Here is a 26,844-nt window from a genome sequence, read left to right on the forward strand (position 1 = left end):
CTCGCCAATTTCCAAATTCCATCAACGAGTTTCACAGTTAATGGCCACAGTTCGGAACAAATTAAAATTAGGCGAGGCACGAGGCAGTGATGCCCCCTGTCTCCCCTGATTTTCGCAATGGCAATGGAACCTTTTGCGATCCAAATTAGGCTAGACGCAGGGTTTAAAGGGGTGGTATGTGGACAGGTGCCCAATAAAATCACATATAATGCTCTTCATGAAAGATAGCAAAAACACAATGCCCAGGGCCATGGTTAAGTTGCAGGAGTTCGAGAAAGCATTGGTGTTCTCCATTAACTTATCCAAATCCAAAGCAATAAACATAACAGAGAGGAGGGAAGAGATTGAGGTCCTGAAGAAGACATTCCCCTTAATCTGGGAAAGGGATTCCGTGGAATACCTGGGAATACACTTACCAAATGTCTAAGTTGACTGTACAGGTTAACATTGCACCCCTCTGGAAACAGCTACAAAAGGATATGTGTAGATGGGACAGCCAAGAGCTTTCATGGTGTGCGCGTATCGCTGCAGTAAAAATGGACCGGCAACTCTATGTGGTGGGCTCGCTACTGGTAGCTATACCCCCTGCCGCGACCAGAGAGCTACAAAAAGCTTGTAACTTTATATGGCAAGGCAAGAGGCCAAGGGTACAAAGACTAATTCTGATGCGCCCCCAACTCCTGGGTGGATTGGGACTCCCGGATGTTGGGAGATACATAATGGCAAAGCACCTGGCGCCGATGTTGAGGTGGGCGAGGCAGCAAGACTTAAAAGGGTGGTGTCAGATAGAGCAGTCAGTCACAGAGATTCCCCTGAGGATATTGCAAGAGGATATTGCAAGCGCTAAAGGCGGAGGCCCGGGGAAAAGGTGGGGCACTATTGGAAGCAACCAAGATGTCTTTACATAGCTGGGACAAAGCACTGGGGTGGGAACACATTCAGTATGGGATAGGCCCACTCACCACCTTAATGTACAACCTGGAGTTCTTATCGGGACTCTAGCGGAAATTTCAGGATTTCGGGAAGGATGGCCGGGAGCGGAATCACTGACCCCAAAGGATATGTATAGCGAAGGAACCCCCCCTGCTCTTCACTGACTGCCAACAGAAACTTGGAATTGGGCAACTAGAGAGATATAGATACACACAACTTAGACACTGGATCACGCACCCAAGGGTGAAGAGGGCGGGCACTAGGCCGCTGGTTGGACTGGAGATAATCATGCGGGAGGGCCTGACGGCGAGAGGAGTGGCTAGGCTTTACAGACTACTGAGTAAGGCGCAACCAGAGGATAGCCTCACATACAAAGAAAATTGGGTAAGGGACATGGGGGAACCAATATCGGAAGAGGAGTGGAGTCAGATATGGTCAAGGGTCACACGGTTCGTCCAAATGCACCACGATCAAAGAGTCAGTTATGTGATAGGTGGTATTTGTCCCCCTAGCGCCTACACAAAATCAATACAAAATATCCACCTACATGCTGGAGAGATTGTGGGGAGAGGGGAGACCTATTCCACATGTGGTGGACTTGTCCGAAAGAATTGGCATAATGGAAAGAAGTGCTGAGGCACATAAAAGACATTGTGGGTGTGGAGCTCCCTATGTCTTCCAAGACGATTTTTATTAGGAGTGGCAGTTGAAGGCTCTTGCGCAATGTCGGGGCCTAGGGTCGCCTTAATTACACACTTACTGTCAGCTGGAAGAATGACCCTTGCACAGAGATGGAACTGTGAAACGGGGCCGGCGACTGCCTGGTGGTGGGTCAAGATATGGGGGTCATGGCAATGGAAAAGATATGGGCCCTTCGTGCTGGGAAATACTTGAAGTTCCTGGTTATCTGGAACCCCTTCCATGAGTTTGTGAGGGACAGATAAGCCATTTCTACACACCAAGAATTCTTAAAAATGTGCACGTCACCCGAGGGGCCAAGTGTGGACAAAACTCGGCACATACAACCTGGAAAAAATCAATAGCGTCAGAAACTCTGGACACCAAAGAACTGGGGTAAAAGGGGGGCAGGAGGGGAGGGTGGGGGAGGCTCTTTGTTGGGGGAAATATTGAAAATAGTCGGAGGCGGTGGAGTAACTTTCAAACCTGATAATCTGGGAGCAATTTTGAGCAGTTGATATACTGTAGTTGGTTTGTTGTCAAGTTTATATATGTTGTATGGGCGTCAGCCTCCGATCAATAAATAAAACTGTATAAAAAAAAAGAAAAAGACACTTCCTCTCTGGGAGGAACTTTTTTGCAGCAACATGTTAATTAGCAAGAAATACAAAGATAAAAACATTGGAAAATGCTTTCACTTTTATATGGAAACCATTCGCTTTTACATGACACCTCATGCATACTCATGTTAAACATGTTCCAGTTCAACAAAGTTGCAATTAAAATGCTTAACTTGAAGACAACCAAAGGTTTTCAAATACTACAAAATAAAACCACACTTAATTTACTCATTTTATCTATTTACTTTATTCACTCTGAAAGCACTATGTTTTACTTCAGCAAGAAACCCATGTGCTAATAGCCTTGTAGACCTTGGGTAGGGTCGTTATCACTTGTGATAATGACCCTTTACCAACGTATGGCCTGAGGCGGGTGATTATGTGATAACAACGCCTCCCTTCAGTATATTAGGCTATATTATTATATGGGTATTTGTTGACCTAGCTTCGGGAAGCAACAGAGCGCTTTACAATCATAAGGGAAGAACATGGTTAGGAAAGCAGAGAAACAAGGTGGGTGCCAACAGGGGAGAATGGACAATTTGGCAGCAAGGGATCTATGAGCAACCAGGGAGGTAAATGTATTGATGTTGAACCGTTTTTCATTATGTAATGTATTAAACTGTTCCCCCAAAGAGCAAAAGGAAGCATGCCACTAAATTGATGATACAACATTTCCTACCTCAGTGCAACTGTCCAAACGTTGGGCTCTGAAATCTGCGGTTCACTTCTGTTTACTGAGCCCATCCAGTCTGATTAATGGCAACATAAGTAACAACACTTTGCCTCTTAGCACCCAATGGTATTTCTATGAAAACCCAAATCATTTGCAAATTAATCATTATATAGCAAAGTTTTCCTTCAGCTGATAAAAACCTAGCATCCATCTTAGAATGTGCACCTTTTCATAAAACATATTTTAAAGTAAGGATGATTATGATGCATATCAGAAAATATTACAAAGAAAATGTTACTTACCATAGTAGTCACTAATTCCGATCCAGATACTCATTTACATGAATCACAATGGGAATGGGGTGGTAATTAGTCAAAGGAAGAGGACTATAAACTCAGGTACAGCTGATTTCAAAAAGGAGGCGAGAACCGTCAGCCTTCCAGAATTCACTATTTGCTAATCAGGCCAATCAGTAGCATGCTTTCAAAGCTCAATCTACTCTGAAGCATATAAACCACCTGACTAGCGAGGCAGGACTGCTCACCAGAACACTGCTATCTGGATCTGGTATAATCTAAATAAACCATGAAATATAATACAAAGACCACCAATACATGGCGATGCGAATAGAAATCAGCAAGTTTTAGCCGCCAGTCAATGGGCAGAAATCAACCCATTGAAGATGGCCGCAGTCTACCTATCTTTAGCCAATGGTATAACGTCCTTTCATTGGCAGGCTTTTAAACGAGGAGGAAATTACGCAGGAGGTTATCGATTTTTTTGGGGGGGGTGAGAAAGGGTAATAAGGGGTTGGGGAGAATCAGGAATAGTTAAAAATCGGTGGTGGAGGTGGGGTTTGGTGAGGATCCCGACTCCATATATAAAATTACAACTAAAAAAACGATTAACTTTTTCGTAATTTTCTCCTCGTTTAAAAGGCATACGTTCTAAATCCGATGAAAGAACATAGAACCCAGCCAACAAGTCAAAACATCAAACAACTAAAGCAATACAAAAGCATTAGGGCTCCATCAAAAAAGAAAAGAAAGAAAGTCCATCTCGGCAGAAGGGGTAAGATCGAAGGTAATGGAGCCAACAAAGCCCATCCCTTTACATTGGTCAGTCAGGAACAGTGCCAATGACCAGAATGTGTGCACCAAGTCAGGGCCATTTTAAGCACTTTTGGGGCCCTGTGTGAGGATCAAGACTACTGGCCGCGCCCCCCACCGTTGCGCTCACAACCTATAAGTTGATATGCTGTCTCGCAGCATTATAAGCACGTTAACTCCCTTTAAGTCCCCTTGCCCTCTACATTCTTGCTCTAATCAGAATGATAAACAAGTAGCATTTGAAGACCAACATTAGCAGTCTACAAAGAGGTTACTGTTCTAGTACATACAGGATACTTTTTATCAATAACATCCAATAAGGTAGATGTAGTATTAATGCAGGACCGTATGTAAAATGTATATGTAACCCATAATAGACAGAGAACTCACATTAGCTGCCCCACAGGATGCAAAAGTGCTCATGCATAGAGACCATCCATCAGAAGGAATGAGAATGCTACACATACAGTAGCCTGGATAGTGGAGGCAAATTAGAAGCTACCAGGAAGGTGTCTTTATCAAGACAGACTGAGATTAGAAGTGGGATATGGTTTTCAAATAGTGTTGCCATTAGAGATCAAAAGGAACAAATGCCGTTCACTGACACCCGAGCTGTGGGACCGTTGTATGGAGCTGACAACCTACCACAGAATTTATCCCCGAAACCCAACCTCCAGAGCACCTTCACCATAAAGAACCACTCAACGCGATCAAAAGCTTTCTCGGAGTCCAGCGAGAAGAGGTAAGCCTCTGACTCTCGCTTGGACACCTCAAACATCAAGCCCAGTGTTTTCCTGATATTATGTGCCAGTAGAGGAACATGGTTCCATATGTGGTGGGAGTGCTCGGTCATACAAGTCTATTGGAGAGAGGTACTTAGTTGGATTAAGGGCATCCAGGGAACATGTCCCTCCCTCCACCCCATGGAGATCCTTTTGAGTACGCCCTTACCGGAGAGTGATGATTTGCCTTTTTCCAGAGTGGAGGGGGCGATGTTGGGGTGGGAAGAATGGCCTTGGCTCAGAAATGGAAGTGCCCTCAGGCCCCCACGAAAGCAGAATGGTATAAGCAGCTTTTAACTATCTTTACATATGAGAAGCTAACCGCTATTGCCAACGATAACATGGCTTCCTTCTTGCAGGACTGGACAATTGTATTATTGAATGAGGACTGTGCAGCATTCACGCTCAAGCTGATTTGGGGCTTTACCCGAAGTGTATAAATGCAAAGATGGGGTTGAATATGTGGCTGTGCTACGGGTTTCCGCAGTTTTTGGGGACTTCGCCGATTGAAAGGGATTTCTGTTGCGCCTTTTTTGGTATGATGCTGTGGCTCTTCCTTTTGTGCACTGTGTACATTTTGAAACCTTTTTTTTAGTGGTCTGTTGATTCATCTGTAGCTCCATGGTTGAGGGGGGGCAGGGGGAGTGCGGGGTTGGTGGGTTAGGCGGGGCGGTGTGGGTTCTTATTGTAAATTGACTTGGATGTGTTGGTCCCGTTTTTGTTTATGATACTTCTGTTGTCAATGAAAAAGTTTCAATAAATACAAAGTGGAAAAAAAAGGAACAAATGCCTGTGGTGTGCGATATAAATATGCTCAATATTAACACAGTGAAACCATGAATAAGATCATACCATGAGAAGGAAATCACTCGGAAGGGCTGACAATTTTGAAAGGTTTAGGGATTGGCAATATTGAGAGGGTAGGCAATACAAGATTAAATGAGATGCCCAGGATCACACATTGGTTAAGGGGTGATCCTGGGCATCTGCAATTTCTGAATTTGAACACTTTTTCCAGTCCTTACCATGAACTAAAACAATCTCATTTTATTAAAAAACGGACTTGGAAAGAACACAAATCACATTACCAAACATGACCATTTTTAAACAAAATATTATAGAAGGGTGTTATGCAAAATGGGAATGATTTTAGCTTCATTCTCTCCATCATCAAGGAAGTATATAATAACCAGCATACCAATCGATGTGATTTAACAAATTTAATCTGGGTTTGTCTTTTGTATTTTAAAGATTTTAAATATTTCCAAAACAATTGCTTGTGACATTTTAATTTATAAACGTGCATAAAAAATCTTGGACTTTTACCAAAAAGCAAACTGTTTTGTGTCAAACAAGCAGACCTTAGAATATGCTTGCCTGCGGCCTGCAACATATGGTCTTCTCTCTTCTGTCTAGCAACCCTTCCACCCAAATTGCCTCCGTAAGAAGAAAGATCAAGTAACGGGCTAAACGATACTAGCAACATGCAAGAAGGCAAACCTCACAGAAGACCGCATAGTAATGTAAGATATATCAGATAATTTGACCAGGATCACTGTATCATCTGCTGGCAAATCGAGGATACAAACATGAACGCTGTCGTTCCATAGTCTTGAATTTGGATACTTATTCACCTCTTGGACTAACAGTTTATGCCATCACTGGAGGTGATTGCCTAGGATTTACAACACCATGAACAAACCAATTTCTAGACCTTTGCCATACGGATGATATGTTCGTTTTTATAGCAACCCCTAACTGGTACAGGTACATTGCTAATAATAACAGATGTTGTTCTGCAAAACCAAATACATATGCAGGTAGGTTTATAAACTTCAGACATAGGAAAGGCTCAGCAAGCCTTGCTGGGATGTGATATTCTAATTTTGCATATGAACACATATCTCTGCAATGGGTTCTTCACACACTGAGCTAACTTGTGAACCGTTGTGGCACTCATGTATCAATATGAATGTTATCATTGCCTAATGCACATGCTCAACATAACTCCTGCAGGAAGGAAAGAATGCTACAGAGTTGTGCCATAAGGAACACACAAACTATGTATACCACAGTGAACACAAAGCAATACATGATGAATTGATCAAAGCAAAATGCACTTGCCAAAACAAAAAGGCAATGGGTTTAGGGCCTCGGCAGCACCCCATAAAATATCCTGACAAGTGCTATTTAAGACAGGTGAACAATGGAATCGTACTTCTTCAGATCAGCTAGCCTTGTGGGGGCCCCCTCCAAGGTGGGGGCCCCAGGCAAGTGCCCCTTATTCCCTCCCATAAAAACGTATATGCACCAAGTGTAGTATCTATGTACGTAATTCTATCACTTGAAGCTATAGGTTTCCTCCGAGAAATGCAAGTGTCTCTTCCCAGTACTCGTCTCCATTGAGCTCCGATCACATTTTGGCCACACTACTCTCGACGTATGTGCACATGCTGTTCACTGCGCACCTATGTAACATGCTCCATCACGTCACTGCCCCATTCCTAACCCACAGTAAAGGCTGGTAATTTCCTACAAACAAACCAGAAAGAAAAGCCACCCACTTGTAATTTAAGTTCTCTATAGTAGGTATCTTCATTAATATTTATAAAAACACAATGTCTGCGCTTGTGTGTGGTCTCATGTGACTTTCTAACGACCGAGAGACAAGAGGTTTATCAAAATAAACATGGCCAAGCAGGCTTTAATTTCTTTTCTTTTTTTTACCTCTAAAAGGCAAATCGGCGCACACAGCTTTGCTGCCAACTAAACAGCGGAAAAGAAATAAACAAGGAACCAGAGAGGCATGTGTATTAAACTGCTGAAGATACTTTGCAACTTTAATGAAGCCAAGCTACTACAGTATCATGCACCACAATGACCATGGTAATTTATGTGTTTGAATATTTCAGAGGATGAATATCCGTTTCTTTTTGTCTTTTGTTTTACTGGACTCTGTATGTCTGTGTTTAGTGAGTGGCGTTCATAAATTGAATGAAGAGAGCTAGAATATAGAAGCAGGATTAAAAGTAAGGAACACCATCACCAACACTTCAGATCTAAAAGCAATCAGTAGAATAGCAAATTCACCCCTTTGGACTGGGAGATTCAGACACTACGAAAAAGGGAGAGGGGGCACAGACTGAATTAATTTAAGAACAGACTGCCCAGAGAAGCAGACACTAATTTGGCTTTGGGATCAAAACATAGGTTGCAACGTCTAGCAATGGTATGGTCCGATTTCATTGAAGAATACTGCAGATTTGAGAAAAGAGGATGTCTTGGAAGAGAAGTAGTAGCCCAGTTACCTTTCAAAGAGGGAGACTGTAGCGTTTCCTGCAATTATTTTTTTTATAGCTTTCGGATAGCATACCTTTATGCAAAAAAGAATTATGAATCTAGCTATTAACAGCTCTGAGGGGCAACACAACAGTCGGGACCATTTCCTTACTGAGTTCTATTTCGGCAAATTCTGTACATTTCCCCCCAACCCTTCGCGCACCCTTAGTACAATAGCATAAACTTCCCCCAAGTTTTATCAAACGGTGTGCATTTTCTTTCTCTCCATGTCAGCCAGCTTGAGCATCTCCTCAATCCAGACTTCAATTTTCGGTGCAACAGCGGATTTCCAGCCAGTACAAATCAATTTCTTTCCCATCATTGCACCATGGAATAGCCATTTCTTTTTTGACAAGTAGTCATGTCTTCCAGTAAGTCATCATTCCCCAATATCAATGTTTTAAAATCAAATATATCCTCTCCTCCAGTATCTTCTCGCAAATCACACCAAACTCCAGCCAAAAACCACACACCCTTACACAACCCCACATCATATGCTCCAGGGTCCCCACTTGATGCACACAACCCCAGCAATCACTGGTATCGGAAAGTCCTCTCATACACAATCTCTCCGGGTTCCAATATAATTTGCCGGGATCTTTCACCCAGTCTTAAAGAACAAAGCTTGACATTTTTGCACATCCTCACCCAGATCGCTGACGAAATGTCACATCAATTCTCCGGCTCCATTCATCTCTCAGCAAAACATTCTCCTCATATTCTGCAACAATCTGTCAATAAATCCTGCTGGCCAAACCTCCCTCGCCCTTTTTCGATTTAGTAGTGAAAAATTCCCGATCCAATCAGTTGTCTACCTCCAGTTCACCTATGGCTCGTCTGAGCTTCCTGTTATCCACGTTCGTAAATCCAATAATATTAAATTTTTCATTAAACTCCCTGGCCGTCAACCATTTCCATCTTTGAACAGGTCGGCAATCCACTTGACCGCTCCCAAAAACCATTCAGGCCAGAATACAATCTTCCCATCCACCTTGATCCCAGCATTCAACCAGATCGAAGCCCCTGGCTCTTTGAGTGCACCAACCTTCAGAAGTTCACAGTTTTCTCAAGGCGCTTAATAAAAATTCAGTGGTGGGATTATTCACACAACCTGGTCTTGTCACAGTAGAAAGTATGGCCTTTGGAGACAGGCCGAGAAATATCAGCCTCAGCAATCGCCCAAACGTCAGGGTTCTTGTTAAGAAAAAGGACAAAAAAATTGTGCCATGAATGCCGGGTGATAAGCTTGGAAATGAGGGACCCCAAGACCACCTTTTTCTAAAGGCAGCTGTAATTTCCAAAGCTTCAATCAGGGCGGTTTATGATTCCCATATAAATTCTTCAGTTCAAAAGACTCAGATTTCAATCCGTTAGTATTTATGTCTGCCGTAGGACTGGAATATAGTAATCTAATCCATGAGATAAATTTCACACCAAACCCCATCTCATTCATCACTGAATACAAGTAATTCCAGTTAACACTGTCAAATGCCTTTTCCGCATCAAGTGAGAATACCGCTATATCCTCTCTTGAGTCCATGGCACACAACATTGTCTGGATCAGTTTGCGAATATTACTCAAGGTTAGTCTACCTTGAATGAAACCAGACTGGTTAACATGAACCAATCGTGCAAGTAAGTTCTCCAGCCTGGAAGCCAATAGCTTTGATAAATGCTGATAATAAAATCCTATCAAACTATTTGGGCAGTAGCTCCTAGGCAAATTCTCATCTTTCCCTTTCTTTAGAAAAACCAAAATCTTGGCATGGCTGGTGGAATGTGGTCAAAGGCCAGTCTTCAGAGACGTATCAAACATTTCTTTCAACAGTGTAAGAGCCGGATGTGGCTACATTTTTATAAAACTCTACAGGAAGACAATCCGGCCCAGGAGACTTGCCTGTATTCAATCTACCAATTGCCCGTCTTATCTCTTCAATTGAAATGTCTTCTTCCAAAGATTTAAGTTCAAATTCAAACATTTTGGCAATCTCTAATCCCCTAAGAAATTGATCTCCATCCCCCGTGACTTCTGGTTCATCTTTATATAAGGCCATATAAAAGTTCTTGAAGGTGTCATTGATCTTCTTCGGATCAAACGTGATCAAACCATCTTTGTCCTTTATCGAAGTAATAGCTCTTTCAGATTTCATTTTCCTCAATCTGTATGCCAACCACCGGTCACTCCTTTCCCTTTTTTCATAATATGAACACGTCAGCTGATAAAGATTCCGTTCAGCTCTGTCTGTTATCAGGGCATTCAATTTTGTCTTCAAGGCCCGTAATTCCTTCATTTTATCATATTGTCCCGGTGTATCCATAACTTCACATGATGGAACCCATAACTTTGAATCCAGATTTAGTCTATCCTTCTCAAGTCTCTTCCTTTGGCCGCTAGAATGACCAAGAAGTATCCATCTCAAAGTACACTTAAACGCCTCCCAAACTAACTGCGGTTGCAGTTCACCAGTGTGATGATCTTCTATTAAAAAATCCGCTCCTTTAACAATTTTCTCAAATATTTCCTCATCATTCAATATTGATGTATTAATTTTCCATGTGAACGACCCATGGAGTGCAAAATCCAATCTCAAGTACATGCAAGGCATAAAATAAGCAGTGTCGCATAGCAATTTGCTATACAATTCTGTAGGTTTGTTTATTCAATTGGCACTTGTATAGCACAGCTAGCTATTTAAATTACCCTGTTCAATGAAAGCACATATCACCCCACCCCTGCCCACTCATTAGCCCATCTCCTGGCTCACCTCCAGGTCCTGGAAATAGTTATTTTCAATCACGGACATATTTCTTTGCAAGGGAAGCATAATTGTTCAAAACCTGGTTCCCTTCAAAACAAAAATATCTCAGCATCCCAGATGGCGACTCAGAGTGCCAATTGTGATAAATACTGCTTTAATGGGTGGGCAGGGCTGGAACAATGTGCTTGGGCCTACTTGGCTCGGGGTTGAGGAGCGTTACCTCCCCTGCAAGTAGTGTTTAACACTATATTTAAAACATTGATATCAATGACAGGCAAAGGCCACCTGAAGTTAACAATTACCTTGCCTGCCGCAACACCATGCTACGTACATGCCTCTGGCTATGACTTTCCTTTCACACTGAATTTCTGATTGATTAAACATCTGAACTTCTCCTTACACAGCAAATGATGGGTAAAGCATAACAATACATGGGACACTGTCCTGCGGAACACCAACTGTAGCTAGCTGTTCAGAGCCTTGCATTGAAACTGTTTTCAGGGCCTTTTTTATCATACCTATTTGTGTTCATTCATGCAGCTAACCTTTGCATTTTACAGACACTTATCTCAATAATGTCTTACTTCAGTTGTACACAAAAATGCTGTATTGTTACTCATTTAATATCTTATGTACAAATATCTTCTGGTGACATTAAAAATATGACCAAATTGCTAATCAAAGTAATTTGTTTGCTAATCAAGAACATTTTGATTAGCAAACACTGCTAATCGATTTTTGAAAACTAATTTATGCCTTGACATGGGCACAATTGCATGGTCTGTCAAGATTATATTTCCAATTTTACCAGTACTGTAATTTTCTGCCATCTTTCCTGCAGTTAACATGTTTAATCTAGAATAGAGACTGAGCCCCGGAGTAAGTCTTCCCTAGCGGAAGGATGTTCCAGTCTCCAGTTATCCTTTATATTATATTCCTGTAACAAAGCTTGCAGAGACAGGTAGTGGTCATCTTTTTTACTGTGCAATTTACATTGGCTTTATCCTTTTCTGGATCCATGACCACATTAAAGTCACCTCCCAAATTTATATCTGAATTATTTGAGCCACTTGTCTAAAAAAAGATCCATCGTCAACTGACGGTGCATATATATTACATAGGATCACATTTGCTGCCTGAATGTTCACCAACAATGAAATTATCTGTCCCTCATTATCTGAGCTTTCCTTCAGCACTGTTAAAGGGGCATTTTTGTGTATTAGAATGACAATACCCCTGGATTTTGAGTTGCATGAAGAACCAAAAGCCTTTCCAACCCATCCTTTCTCCAAATTTGCTATCTCTCCCTGCAATAGATGCCTTTCTTGTAGAAAACAAATGTCATCATTCAAATAATTGAAGATTTTCTTTCTTTTAACAAGGTTATTCAAAACATTCACATTCCATGTCGTTATACACATTTTCTCACCAATCATATCCATCATTATTGCTTCAATTAATCCACATTCATTAGAAGGTACTAGACACAAACAAACTAAAAAAACATACCGCCAACCCCCTGAAGCAAAAGCTAGACACCAGGAACAACTTCAACATATGATACAAACAATGCATTCCAGAGGGTCCTATACTCTATATGCCTCTCCCAATTTCATCTGAACTCAATCACAGCATTAAAAAATTCATTTTTTTAAAATAATTTTGCTCCCCACTCCCTTCTCCCCCAACTGGTAAACCAGTATAGTTATCACTATCACCAACCAAACACATACAATCTAATGTAGCAAAATAAATGATAATAAAAACACACTATAAATACACTCAAGGCATCAACCGCGCTTCGTGTTTCCAGGGATTATCCCACGGCCCAATCATAACGTATGTTAACTGATTTGCTTAGTATCCTCATATTGGAATCCTTTCCTCATATTAACAAGAAAACCAAACGACATAACCAACAGAGCAAATATATGTCTAAACCAGTAAGCAACATATGGTATATATCAAAAGCAGTTGAACCCTACTTACAACATATTCATGTTCCAAGTAACCCCACCATACTATAAAGTGCACCAAACCACTAACCTATCTTGTCTAGATTCGAAACTATACCCAGCTATTATACAACCAGGTTAGCAATGTCCCACCACGCATCAAGAGTAAACGTTTCGAAAAGCCAAAATCTAACAATAGTAAATATATCATTTGACTAGCATGCAATATATCTAAATGTCAGAATAAGCATTCAACATTGCTCATTGTAGATAATAATAGCTACAGACATTCAACATATATAAGATCAGTGCAATATAGGTCAATATGCAGTTCCCATAAGAACAAAGGTAAAAGTTAACTTGTCATTTTTTTTCAAACACAATTAACAGATACAGAAATTAATAGAAACGTACTGGGCCAGTGTCCCACATAACCCAATATATGACCTCTGAATTGATAAGTAAATGTGGTACGTCATTCAATCATACTTACCTTTGTAATTCCAATTTCTTGTAATCTCATGGGAAATCAATATTAGGCTAGAACATGAACCCACTACCCTCTTACATAAGAGTATGAAGACTATGCCGAACACAAACCAATCAGAAATCAGCATATTGAGCAGATTCTTTAAGTAAGCCCCGCCACCATACCACCTACAATATCTAAAGTAAATGTAAAAGAACCAGTCGGCACACAAATATTCATATTATCCATATTACCCATCTTGAAACAAAATAAAAATAAGCATGTTGGATATAACTCAACCATTGGTCAAGCGAGACACATACCAAACTTATCTCCCACCACATGCCAGCTTTTTTCCCATATACATTTTGCCAGATTCTGGGTCAAGCCAGTCGTTCCCACCCCTAAGATCAGAAATTCTGACAGAATAGGATAGAGTAAAACAGAACATCATCCACCAAATATGTAATTGCGATTCAGGGAGGCTGTTAATCGGTGGATTGAAAGTAAGATCACAAATTAAAAATAAATGTTAAATTACTATCAGACTAACATCATGCACGGTAATGTGTCACGGCATAAGTTGGAGTAGATGAAATTAACCAAAAGGACCAATCGTGACCAGACCTAGCCCTTAGACTGTCAGAAACCATTGCTAAGAAAGCCCAACCCAGGTAACTTCATCATTAGATGTTCAAAGTGTAGGTATTCAAATTGTAGAAACATTACTAAGCACTACCATTTATAAAGTGCTCAAACTAGCCAAATCAAAAGGTCATGCAAAAGTCATTCCCAACCTATCTCCCAGTATAAACACGCATAGATGAGCAGATCTATCCAAACCCCATTTTAAATCAGCCCGCCTTTACGATATTTGAGCAAAGATTGATTAATCCAGCAAACTGAAAACTCAATCACAGGGATATTTAGTAAATTGCAAACATTGCTCTTTAAATGTTCCTTTTGGGCAAAACAAAGTGAAAACTCAAAAGAGAACAGAATATGCAGACACACATCAAAAGATTACATGAATGAAAAAGTCACCCAGTGTTCTTTTAATACTTCTGCATGTGTACACAGCATTTGGACCAATAGGCATTACACACAGATATATGTGAATTTGCGTATGATTTCAATACGGTCCTCTGTAATATTTATTATGTTATTTCAATTGGGTTCACTCGGCGAGGCAGCGGTTGAAGTGCACTTCCAATGAAGTCAGGAAATTATGAAAAGGTGGGTCTACTTAATAAACTCTTGGGATTGGATAGTGTGCCCTGTGTACTGTGCTGTGGCCAGCCAGATGAGATGGTTGTGCCCTCGGGAAAGAGGGTATTTATTGCCCCTGATGCCACACTCCGTCTATGCCAAATGCACAGGGGTGGAAATAGAGTGGGATGGAGCCGTACTGGACCAAAGAATAAAAAACAATTCACATCATCTCCTGAAATACACTGATACCTACTAAACACCCCCAGAATGAACACCAGACTCTATACATTTATTCACAATATTTAGGTTCTGAAATCAGTCCGGGTAGGAGTGTTTAACCAGCCATTTGATCACCTGAGCCCTAGCCAAGCCCGTGTGATCAAGCTCGTGCTTCCATTACACAGTTCAGCCGACGAGTACAATTGTCTTAATGGGACATGCACTGTGTCGAAATCTCAGGACCCCAGCATCTAGTCCTGAGATAATCCAGAATTTGCGGTACGTCGAGAATTAGAAACCGTCAGAAATATACACCACCTACGCGGCGAGTAACGTTCATACGAGCATACCTTTAGTTATTCAGCGCGTTTAAAAGATTAGACGATCCTTCCGTAGTCAATGAAGAACCGCTTCCATGAGAAAGTCCTATGCGCACAGCCGTAATAGACGGCCATCTCCGTGATGCCAACATTCCGAGGGATAGAACCACAGCGCCGCCTTCCGCTGGTCGTGAGTGCGTCAGTGTGACAGCTGATGCTTGCAATTTCATGGTACGTACTAGGTCCCTTTTACAAGCCTTCCTCCACTCGAGGGAATCCGAAAGTAAACACGAATCCGGTAAAAGTTGATATCTTTACAATCAATACCGTTCAATCGTCAGAAAGAAAGCGGCGGCATGCCCTTCAGCATATACAGTCAAATTACATCAAATTAAACAGCACAACCAAAAATTCAAACTAAAAAATATCAGTTAGAGGAGTTTAAAGGAGGGAGCTCCAACTCAATTCCATTAAGACACCATGGTAGGGATGCTTTTCAGATTCTCCAGCCAATTCAATGCTTCTTTGGGGTCAGACATGGTTTTCTCACCATCAGTCAGCATGTTCGACTTATTCAAATACATCTAATACCCAGAAGCTTGGCCATATCCTTAGCACTCTTAAATTATCTTAACAAGGTCTCCTTGGGATCATCTGGATATGGAAAAATAGGGCTCCCTTTATAGCTGGCTCTACCCTTATTTCTAGCAGCATATAATACATTTTCTTTTGTCCTGAAGTTCATGAAGGTAATCCAAATCTGTTTGGCTCTTGGACCCGTCTTTCTCCCAACTCTGTAAGCATAATCTTTCAAGATTTCAATCACAAAGGGGATCAAGTTGTCAGTGCTTTACTCTGCCAATTCTTCTATCCCCACCAATGTAAGGTTTTTACCGCTCATTTTTAATCCTTCTCCAGACTCTTCTCCTTTTCTGTAGTTCATCCTTCAGGTTGTTATATGCCCTGAAGCTGCCAGCAATCTCAGTGCCCATGGTTGTAGAGCCCGTTTCCAAAATGGAGACACGGCTGTCCAGTTGAGACTTTCAGGTTGAGATCCGCCATGGATGATTTAACTTCTCCAACATCCTAGGCAACTTTCAGCAAGAGGGAATAAATGTCCCGAGGGCTGGGGGTCTCATTCATCTTCAAGGCTTGTTTAGATTTCTTTGGAATTTGGTTCTCAGCAATGTCAATCTTATTCTTTGAGTTCATTATCTTTAATTATATGATTTGAAGGAGAGGGCCAGGAGCTGCAGGATTAAGCTGCTGCCTCTGCTGCCAGCGTTCCGGAATCCCAAATTCAATATTCTAATCACTGATGAAATGTCAACGATGTTTCAAAAGGCCCCTTTTAATGTCCTAGGAGGGAAGGCACACATCTGTGGTAGAAAACTAATTAAGCAGAAATAAAGGAAACAGATTAATAAGGAAAAAAAAAAACACATTTTGGGAAGAAATTAAGGGTGCATCGTAGAGGCAACCATGCGGTTCCATAATGGTGTAAGGCACGCAGATACCGAGCCTCTATCATGCCCAAGTGTTTTGTAGGTGTAACGGCCGCTAGCACAGATACATTTCAAATTATATGCTGAAAACCCAATTCGAGCATATGCTCCAACAGGGACATGTTACTTCGATAGAACTAGTTTAGCTCTTATGCAGGAAGAGCTTGCCATGTTGTTGGAAAGATTTGATCAATTGCTTTAAACAGAACCTAATGTACCGAGTAGAGAGGAGCCAGTTTACAGGAATCTTGGATGGATGATTTTCCAATTAAAGCCATTTTTGGGATGTCTTTCTTTTTTTGAAGAAATGCATGTAGTTTGCAGACACAAAAGTCTATAGTGCCTGTATTCAGGAGCCATGCAGCACTAAGTTCAGCAAAGGTGGGGCGAGAGGATAAATAAGGCAGTTGCACTAGGCAAGGTGATCCAGTTTACCCGTCAGCCCCCAACATTAAGATGGCTTGGACACCATAAGTGGTAAGGCCAGGCTGTTGGCAACTACTATCTCTACGGAATAATTGCCGTCGGAAGCGGCTGTTCGTGTATCCACGGCAGTGTGGCTTAATGGCCTCTCCGTGCATTCTAGTGGGTCCTTTCCTCGAATCTGGATTGGTGTGTTCCGTGTCTCCTGCGACTGGAGGTAGCTGCGGCTGGTGGCAGCCAGCTTTGGCAGTTCTGGTCCACTCCTGGGACAGGAGAGCAGTGATGCGGCGGAGCGGTTTGTGGTGGCGGCGCTCTGCCATGCCCCGAGATCCTTGCCTTCTTCTGGGCATGCGGACTCCCATGCTCCGGCTCCAACCCTGAGTCTGGGCTGACACGAGGGTTTCCAAGTGGCAGGATTGGCCCTGGCGTGTTCTCCTGCCCACTGCCAGTAATTAGCCTGAAGTTAATTCTTTGTCAATTCTGCCATCGTTTGTAGTACTGCTCGTTGCTGCCTCACACAGTGCTCTATTGTTTTGGCTTCCATTCTTGTTCTATAATGACGCCAAGAAAACTGGTATTAAAGAATTTAACGCTCGACTCCCTGGCCCCTTTATCTTTGCTGAAAGGGGATAGGTTATCCGAAGTCTTGTAACTCAGCTCTCGCAGGATAGAGCGCGTTTGAGCTAGGCGCACAGAGATCTCCCGAGTTGAGGGGTTCTCAGCACACGCCACTGGCAGTCTTTACCACATGTGCAGAGCCAGCCCAACACCCAATGACTCCAGTACCCAAGGAGAACGTCAAAAAAACATACAAAGCACAGGGGGCAGTTAGCCCCATTGAGGAAAAATTGCTCACAGTACAGGGCGCAGTTAGTCCCAATACCTCCCCAGGACTTTGCCTTGAACCACTTAACCATACCCCTCAGGCCACCCCCTGTAGGGTAGGCGGGGCTGCTTCTGTTAACTATGTCTCTTCCTCAGCCCATGCAAACAGTGGGGATTTGTCAATTTCCACCTCGCTAGCATCCTCTCCTCGAGTGGAGGGGTCTGGTAATACTATCCTTGTTTTTGCTCCTGAGCGGTCAGAGGGCTCGGAAATTTAAACCATTTGAGCCTTGGAGGTACTGGAAAGAGACCCCCATCATAGAGCTGAAGAATTGTCTTACCACGCAGTACTTTGACGCTTGGTTAGTGTCTCTGGATATTTTTGCTGCGAGTTATCATGCCTTATTGTTTGAAAAAACCTCCATGCAGCCCACATTTCACCCAAAAACTGTCAACTTCCCTGTAAAGTGAAATGTGCATCACAAACCAACTTGCCCGGAATGGGTGCGGATCACCAGGCTCAACCCCTGGTTGCCTTGAATTCTCAGCATTCCTGCAGAGCAAATTGCTCATCTCAAACAGACTTGCCTTTACAAGAGGGCTCCGGACCTGGGACCAGATCCCTTATGAAAGAAGCTTCTCCACCATCTTCCTCTTTGCAGGAGGTAAACAACCTCTGAACTACAGACTCATCCCCTCTGGGTTTGTCTCGGCGCCTGCGGAAGTTCGTGTAGATGGCTCTCATCAGTCCTTTAGACCGGCCAACCTAAGGAGTCGGCGTTTGAGAAAACTCAATATGCCGACACCCAAAGATATTACCAGAGCTCTGGTCAGACAGTAGAAACTTCATTATCACCAACATTACGAAACCCACACAGAGAACCCAGAGATGCTTTGCGCAACAAAATTCTTGCCTGGCTTCATGCAAGAAGTGGGCCCGGGGTGGTTCGCTACTCCAGCCTGAAGCTTGTGCGCAGGATTCAACTGGACAATTGGTGTGCCAAGGGGAATAGGGACTGTATCCTGGTGGGGTGTGGAGCAAGTACCCTGCCTCTCTTTCTGAGACTATGGAAATATCTGCCCATGGGCTCTTCGAACCTTGGTTTAGTAGTCTGACCCCGGTCAGGCTGCATGGATTGAGAAGGAACAAGTTACTTACCTGTAACTGTTGTTCTCCAGCATGGGTCTGGCATGGATTCACATGCTCATGAATATTCCCCGTCAGGCTGGGAATCCTCGGTAAAGAAAAAATCAGTATAAGTTTCGTTTCTGATCTGTCTTTCGTAGTAGTAACCAATCACTGATCTCTGCGTCATACTGACCACAGCCAATGACTGCCCTCTACCTAAGCCCCGCCTCTGGCAGCCATCTTCAGATTTGGTAGCACGTGAAGTGGCAGTATGACCAAGTGAAGAGCCGCAGAGGGGTAGGCGGGAGGGTTCGCATGTGAATCCATGCCAGACCCATGCTGGAGAACAACAGTTACAGGTAAGTAACTTGTTCCTTCTCCAGCATGGGGTCTGGCATGGATTCACATGCTCATGAATAAAGAATACATAGCAGTACACACATGCACAACCACGGGAGGTGGCAAAGGCTCAACATTAAGCATTACATCAAACTCAACATTAAGCAATTCTTACCTCCTCACCAGGCTCACCTTAGGCGAACAGATTGCGCAGCACTGCTTGGCCGACCCTGGACTCCTCCCTGGAATCCCGATCGACGCAGTAGAATTTCGTGAAGGTGTGCGTCGACCTCCAAGTAGCAGCCCTGCAGATGTCCAGCAAGGGCACACCAGATAGGAACACCGTGGTAGCTGCAATCGCTCTGGTGGAATGGGCTCTCGGACGGCCAGGCAGCGGTCGGTTTGCCAACCAATGACAGTACATGATACAGCCGGAGAGCCATCTGGAAATGGAGGCCTTTGAGAGAGCCTTCCCCTGATTGACAGGTCCAAAGTTCACAAAAAGTTGTGACGTCTTCCGACAACACGTTGTGCGGTCCACGTAAAACTTCAGCGCTCTAGCCACATCCAGCGAGTGCAAAGTCCTTTCGGCCGGCGACGAAGGTGACGGGAAGAAAACAGGCAACACCAAGGGTTCGTTGAGGTGGAAGTCCGACGGTACCTTGGGCATGAAGGAGGGGTGCGTCCTGAGCACTACCCTCGTGTCGTGAAAAGTCAAGTACGGGGGCTTGCAGGAAAGGGCCTGGATCTCTCCCACTCTTCGTGCGGAGGTGATGGCCACAAGAAACGCTGTTTTCCACGACAAGAACTTCAACGGAGCCGAATGCAGAGGCTTGAACGGAGGTCCCATGAGCTTGGTCAGCACCACGTTGAGCTCCCACGCCGGGGCCGGAGCCTTCACCGGCGGGAACGATCTGAACAGTCCCTTCATGGATTCTTTCACCAGACGATGAGACCACAAAGACGTCCGCCCCGTGGTTCTGATGTATCGGGAGATCGCAGCAAGATGAATCTTGATGGATGCGTGAGCCAGTCCAGCCTTGGCCAGATCCAGAAGGTACGGCAGTACCTGGGGAGCCGTAATCTGTAGAGGGTTAATCTTCTGTGCGTGGCACCAGACAGAGAACCTCTTCCATTTGTGTCCATAGCATTTAAGAGTTGAGGACGCCCTGGCCTTTGCAAGAACCTCTCTGCAGTCGGCCGGTATGTCGTATCCTCCAAACTCTAACGCTGCAGGAGCCAGGCCTGCAAGTTAAGCGACTTCGGGTCGTGATGGAGGATGGCGCCTCCTTCCCTGGAGAGAAGATCCGCGTCCACTGGCAGCTTGATTGACGGGGACGCTGACAAGTCCAGAAGGTCCGGGAACCATATCTGCCTCGGCCACGCAGGTGCGACGAGGATCATCCTACACCGTGACCTCTTGAGCTGGTTGATGAGCCGGATCAGCAATGGCAATGGAGGGAACGCGTATAGAAACAGGCCCTCCCAGGGGAACGAGAAAGCATTGCCCATGCTCCTCGGCTGGGGAAACCTGCTGGCGAACCTCCGGCACTTGGAGTTCGTCGCCGTCGCGAACAGATCGATCTGGGGTGTGCCCCACCGTCGGAAGAGGTGGTCCACTAGATCCTGTCGTAGCTCCCACTCGTGGCACGAGCGCAGCTCTCTGCTGATCGAGTCGGCGATGGTGTTTTTTATCCCTGCCAGATGAAACGGCACCAGAAACATCCCTTGGGCGAGGGCCCAACGCCACAGATCCTGCGCCTCCTTGGACAGGGCTGGGGACCTGGTTCCGCCCTGCTTCCTGATGTAGAACATGGTGGTGGTGTTGTCGGTGAAGATCCTCACCACCTTGCCCTTGAGGGACGGAAGAAAGGACCTGAGGGCCCAAAACACTGCACGGAGCTCCAGGACGTTGATATGGAGGGACTTCTCCGTCGGAAGCCAAAGGCCTCTCGCGTGCAGATTTTCAGTGTGCGCTCCGCACCCTTCCAGGGAGGCATCCGTGGTCACTGTCTCCTGGTGGCCGGGGGTCTGCAAGTCCATGCCCGCCGTCAGATGCGCGCGGGTGCCCCACCACCGGATCGCTCGTCGGAAACTCTCGTCGAGTGTGATCCTCTCCTCGAAGCTGCCCGTCGTCTGGATCCAGCGCGCGTCCAGGAACTCCTGCAACGGGCGCATCCAGAGCCTGCACAGGCGGATGAGATAAATGCAAGAAGACATCATTCCGAGGAGAGACTTGATGGACCTCACCCTGACCGCGTCCGCAACCAGCATCCGCTGCACCTTTCCCAAGATGGCCCTCGTCCTTTCCTCCAACGGAGAGGCCAGAAGCGATACTGTCGAGCTTCGCTCCCAGAAACAGTGCGTCTTGCGCGGGCACCAGGTGGGACTTGGCGTAGTTTATGGAGAATCCCAGGTCCGTGAGTAGTTGGACGGTCCTTGCCGTGTGCTCCACGGCGAGCTCCTTCGTCTTTGCTCGGATGAGCCAGTCGTCCAGGTAGGGGTAGACGTGGATCCCCTCTCGGCGCAGCTGCGCAGCCACCGGTGCGAGGCACTTGGTGAACACCCTGGGTGCCGACCTCAATCCGAAGGGAAGGGCTCTGAACTGGTAGTGACGCCCCTGGACCACGAACCTGAGAAACTTTCGGTGTCCCTTTAGGATGGGAATATGGAAGTAGGCATCCTCCAAATCCAACGACGACAGGAAATCGCCCTCCTCCAGTTGACCCAGGACGTGTGGGAGGGTGACCATCCGGAACTTCTGTGCCTTGATGAATTTGTTCAGTCTTCGTAGGTCCAGGATGGGACGCCATCCTCCCGTCTTCTTCTTCACGAGGAAGTATCTTGAGTAAACTCCGGAGCCCCGAAGCCTCTTTGGGACGAGCTCGATGGCGCCCTTCTTGAGCATCGCCTTTACCTCCAAGAGAAGTTGAGGGACGTGATGTTCTTTCCTGTCCACAGGGGGGACTCGCGGGCACCTCTTTAGAAACTCGAGCGCGTGACCCTGAGCTAGGGCGTCCACCACCCAACGGTCGGTGGAGATGGACTCCCACACGCTGACGAAGCTCGCCAGCCGGCCTCCCACCGGGGTGCTTCGGTGGGGGCCCGACCTCACGGCCGGTTCAGTCCTGCTTCGACGAGGCTTTGCCGCCTTGTCCTCCTTGGCGACGACGGCGGGGTCCGCCTGACTTGCCTCGTCCCCTGTAAGCTTCCTGTGACGACGAACGGGCCGCTTGACGGTAGGTGGAAAATCCGCCGCTGGAACCTTTGGAGGCACCCCGTTTGCCCTCGCCACTCCGAAAGGGCGGCCGCCGTTGCTGGAGAACCCCAAGAGCCCGGGCCGTCTCCGTGTCCGCCTTGATGGCTTGAAGGGAATCGTCCACTGTTTTCCCAAACAGGTTGTTTCCGTCGAACGGCATGTCCAAGACTCTGGTCTGCACGTCCTGACGGAAGTCAGTAGCCTTGAGCCATCCACGCCGCCTAAGGCACACGCCGTTGCCCAACTGGCGAAATCCAGTGTCAGCGATGTCTGTCGCAATCGTAATGGCGTGGTCCGACGCCACCTCTCCTTCCTGCAAGATCTCTAGGGCTTCCGCCCTCTTGTCGTCTGGTAGGAAGTCCAGCAGGGGGACCAGTTTGTACCACAACTCCCTGTCGTAGCGGGCTACGATAGCCAAGGCGTTGGCCGCCTTAATCGTCGTCGCTGCTGACGAGATGACTCTGCATCCCATCGTGTCTAATTTCTTTCCCTCGCCGTCCGGCGGGGAGGTCGACGTAGAGGCCGCGCCCCCCCCGCTTTCTTCCTGGCCGCCGCGGAGACGACCGAGTCCGGGGTCGGCTGTGCCCGAAGGCACAAGGGGGCCGCATCCGGGACCCGGTACTTCTTCTCGTACCGATCCCTTCTCGCAGGCGTCGTGGATGGGTTCTTGAGGAGAGCGAGGCCCTCATCCCAAATATCGTCCAGTAGAGGTACAGCGAGGACCGTCTTCCTCTTGGCCTCGCGCCGTTGATAAAGGAAACCTTCCTTCTTCTCTTCCGGGCAGAGCTGGAAAAGCTCGGATGCCCTGGCGATCATGGAGTGAAGCGATCCAATCTCGTCGGGCGGGGAAGCCCGGGTGGGAGGTGACGACGGGAGATCCTCGTCATAAACCTCGTCGTCTGTACCCGTCGCGGCCGTGTCAGTCCCCGTATCATCCCCACGTGTGGACGGGGAGGAGGGCTGAACAGGGCGCGATGGCTGAAAAGGAGGTGGAGGATGAATCCTTCTCTTAGGGGGAGGGCTCCCAGAAGGGCCTGGCTCCGGGTCCCCCGTCGGGAGCGGTTCCTCCGTTGTGTCAGAATGTACCAAAGTATCAACTGAAAAGGATACAATACTCAAAAGGATACAGGAGGTAGGGTCTTCCGGATCCCTGTTCACCCGATTTGATAGTCGTGAAGTCAACAAAGACCTTCCAAATGATACAACCCTCTGGCTGATAAAACAGGCAGAGCGATGGATCACTGGAAAGGGCGTGGGTAAGGTATAGTAATCCAGCCTAGGACAAGTTAAAGTATCATGAATAACTGCTCCAACCTGAGTATGATGAATTAGATAATGACAGGAATGATCACACTGACCTGTATCTCTGGGTAGAATAATCCAGAAGTCTCTTGATGGATTTGAAATGAACAAACGACAGGGAAGGGAAAATTAGTAAGGGAGACTTATCCCGAACGGAACGAGGCTCACGCTAGATACGGGTTGAATTCACCACAGGATAGCGTCCAAAGTTCAGTTCAAAGTCACTTAGAATAATCCTTGAAAGGCTTCCTTCCCACTTTAGGGATCAATCCTTCTGTTAATTCCACAGATGCAGGAGTTAGAAGAAAATAGCGTTTGAAGACAACGTGCGCGTGTGGATTTACACGCGGGCAAGATTCGCGCAGCCTGGGCCAGCCGCGTGTGAAGACAACGTGCGCGTGTGGATTGTACACGCGGGCAGGATTCACGCAGCCTTGGCCAGCCGCGTGTGAAGACAAAGAGCGCGTGTGGATTTTACACGCGGGCAGGATTCACGCAGCCTTGGCCAGCCGCGTGTGAAGACAAAGAGCGCGTGTGGATTTTACACGCGGGCAGGATTCACGCAGCCTTGGCCAGCCGCGTGTGAAGACAAAGAGCGCGTGTGGATTTTACACGCGGGCAGGATTCACGCAGCCTTGGCCAGCCGCGTGTGTAGACGAAGAGCGCGTGTGGATTTTACACGCGGGCAGGATTCACGCAGCCTTGGCCAGCCGCACTTGAAGACAAAGAGCGCGTGTGGATTTTACACGCGGGCAGGATTCACGCAGCCTTGGCCAGCCGCGTGTGAAGACAAAGAGCGCGTGTGGACTTTACACGCGGGCAGGATTCACGCAGCCTTGGCCAGCCGCACTTGAAGACAAAGAGCGCGTGTGGATTTACACGCGGGCAGGATTCATGCAGCCTTGGCCAGCCGCACTTGAAGACCAAGAGCGCGTGTGGATTTTACACGCGGGCAGGATTCACGCAGCCTTGGCCAGCCGCGCTTGAAGACAAAGAGCGCGTGTGGATTTTACACGCGAAGGGATAGCTCCAGGAATCAGCGTGTGGCGGAACACACGCTATCGAAGGCCCAAAAGTAGCTGTAGGATTCAGCCAGGATGTAGATCAGAGGTTCAGCTACACAACGCCAATAGAGACGATCAGAAGCAGCGAGTGAAGTTACTACGCTGCTTAAATACGTAATACCGTAGTTCACGTGACGAAGCAAAAGTCACGTGAAGTTAGCGACGTGAAAAGTGCAAACGTCGTTTTCCCGGTAACGTATCGAATAGCCTCCATTTGGAGTAGAACGGTCTAGCTGTCCTACGAGCGTAGCGTCCAGCATGCATGACAGTGCCATCCCCCAAAGGGACAACCTCTCCCCTCCTTGTGTGAAAGCGCTTCAATAAAGCAGGAGCATGAATGTTGGAAAGAGGTTCCCAGGACCTATCTTCGGGACCATAGCCCTTCCAGTCCACCAGATAATATGGTCTACCAGAACGGAGTTTCATATCCAGTATGTCTTGTAGCTCGTATTCATCAGAACCCCGCACAGAAATAGCAACAGGCCGTACAGGCAGTCTAGTAGTGTCAGAGAATGGCTTAATGAGCGAGACGTGGAATACAGGATGCACCCGCCATCGTTGTGGCAAAGCCAGACGTACAGCAGCAGGATTAAGAACATGGAGCACTACATACGGACCGATGTATCTAGGCAACAATTTCTTTTTGCCTGGAATTCTTAAGTTCTTAGTGGATAGCCAGACTTTCATCCCAGCCTTATAGACAGGTGCGGATACCCTATGAGCATCGGCATAGAACTTGTCACGTCGTTTAGCCTGCTCCAATTGCTGCTTCACCTTTCTTTGTAATCTCTTCAGATCACGAAGAGTACGGCCTGCGGCAGGCGTGTCCAGGGATAGACCGGAATCCAGAGGTATTGATCGGGGGTGTTGTCCATAGAGAGCATAGAACGGTGAAGTGCCTATGGCACTATGATAAGAGTTGTTATAGGCGAATTCAGCCGCCGGCAGTACCGTGAGCCAATCCGATTGGTATTGCAAACACAGACACCGCAGATATTGTTCCATAGTACAATTGACCCTTTCAGTCTGTCCGTCGGTTTGAGGATGATAAGCGCTGGACATTCTATCATCAATTAGTAATGCAGATGTTAAAGCTCTCCAAAAGCGTGACGCAAACTGCGAGCCCCTGTCAGTAATGATTATTGATGGTAGACCAAAGAAACGAAATATATGTTGGATGAATAGTTCAGCCAGAACAGTAGCAGTTGGTAAACCAATACAGGGAATAAACAGAGCCAATTTAGTGAAATAATCCACTACGACCCATAGGGTATCATATCCCTGATTTGGGGGGAGTTCTACCACAAAGTCCATAGATATCATGTCCCATGGTTTGTTAGGGACAGGCACGGATTGGAGTAAGCCCACTGGTTTACCAGGAGTATTTTTACATTGGATACATACAGAACAAGAAGATACATAGTTTATAACATCTTTTGCCATGGATGGCCACCAGCACCACCTTTTGAGCAGGTCCAGTGTTTTCTTCCGTCCAGGATGGGCTGCAATCAAGGAATCATGATTCCATTTGAGGGCTTTATTCCGCATTGAAGGAGTTGGTAGATAAAGTACTCCTTGTGTGAAAGGTAAACCGTTATGCACGTCCAGATTCATATCCTGGACTACTTGTGGATTATTTTTTACCCACTCTTGTATTTCGGTTTTTAGGGATGGTTGAACCGAACAACTACAAATCACATGATCTGCCAACAGCTGGATCTGTACTTGTTTTTCTTCCTGCGCCTCTTTACTCATACGGGACAAAGCGTCCGACTTAACATGTTCTCGGGCAGGACGATAGGTGACCCGGAAATCGTATTGGGCAAAAAAGACATGCCATCTGGCCTGACGGGCCGTAAGGCATTTCATGGATTTGAATGCTTGGAGATTTCTATGGTCAGAGTACACTAACACCTGTTGTTTGGCC

General features: G+C 45.9%; 1 protein-coding gene across 3 annotated transcripts in view; it reads right to left on the reverse strand.

The window, feature by feature from the left end:
• LOC138488301 (aldehyde dehydrogenase family 3 member A2-like) overlaps nucleotides 1-26,844 on the reverse strand; it is an 822,258-nt gene that overhangs the window by 48,896 nt on the left and 746,518 nt on the right. For 2 of the 3 annotated variants that reach the window (XM_069615182.1, XM_069615184.1), the window contains exon 11: nucleotides 2,914-3,039. The exons of the other annotated variant lie outside the window; for it this stretch is intronic. In XM_069615182.1, coding sequence (XP_069471283.1) covers nucleotides 2,956-3,039 — 84 coding nt within the window. In that variant the 3' untranslated portion in view covers nucleotides 2,914-2,955. The remainder of the gene's footprint in view (nucleotides 1-2,913; nucleotides 3,040-26,844) is intronic. 3 annotated transcript variants of the gene reach the window in all.

The sequence above is a fragment of the Ambystoma mexicanum genome, chromosome 9 (assembly GCF_040938575.1).
Source record: "Ambystoma mexicanum isolate Mex_15411 chromosome 9, UKY_AmexF1_1, whole genome shotgun sequence".
Taxonomy (NCBI): domain Eukaryota; kingdom Metazoa; phylum Chordata; class Amphibia; order Caudata; family Ambystomatidae; genus Ambystoma; species Ambystoma mexicanum.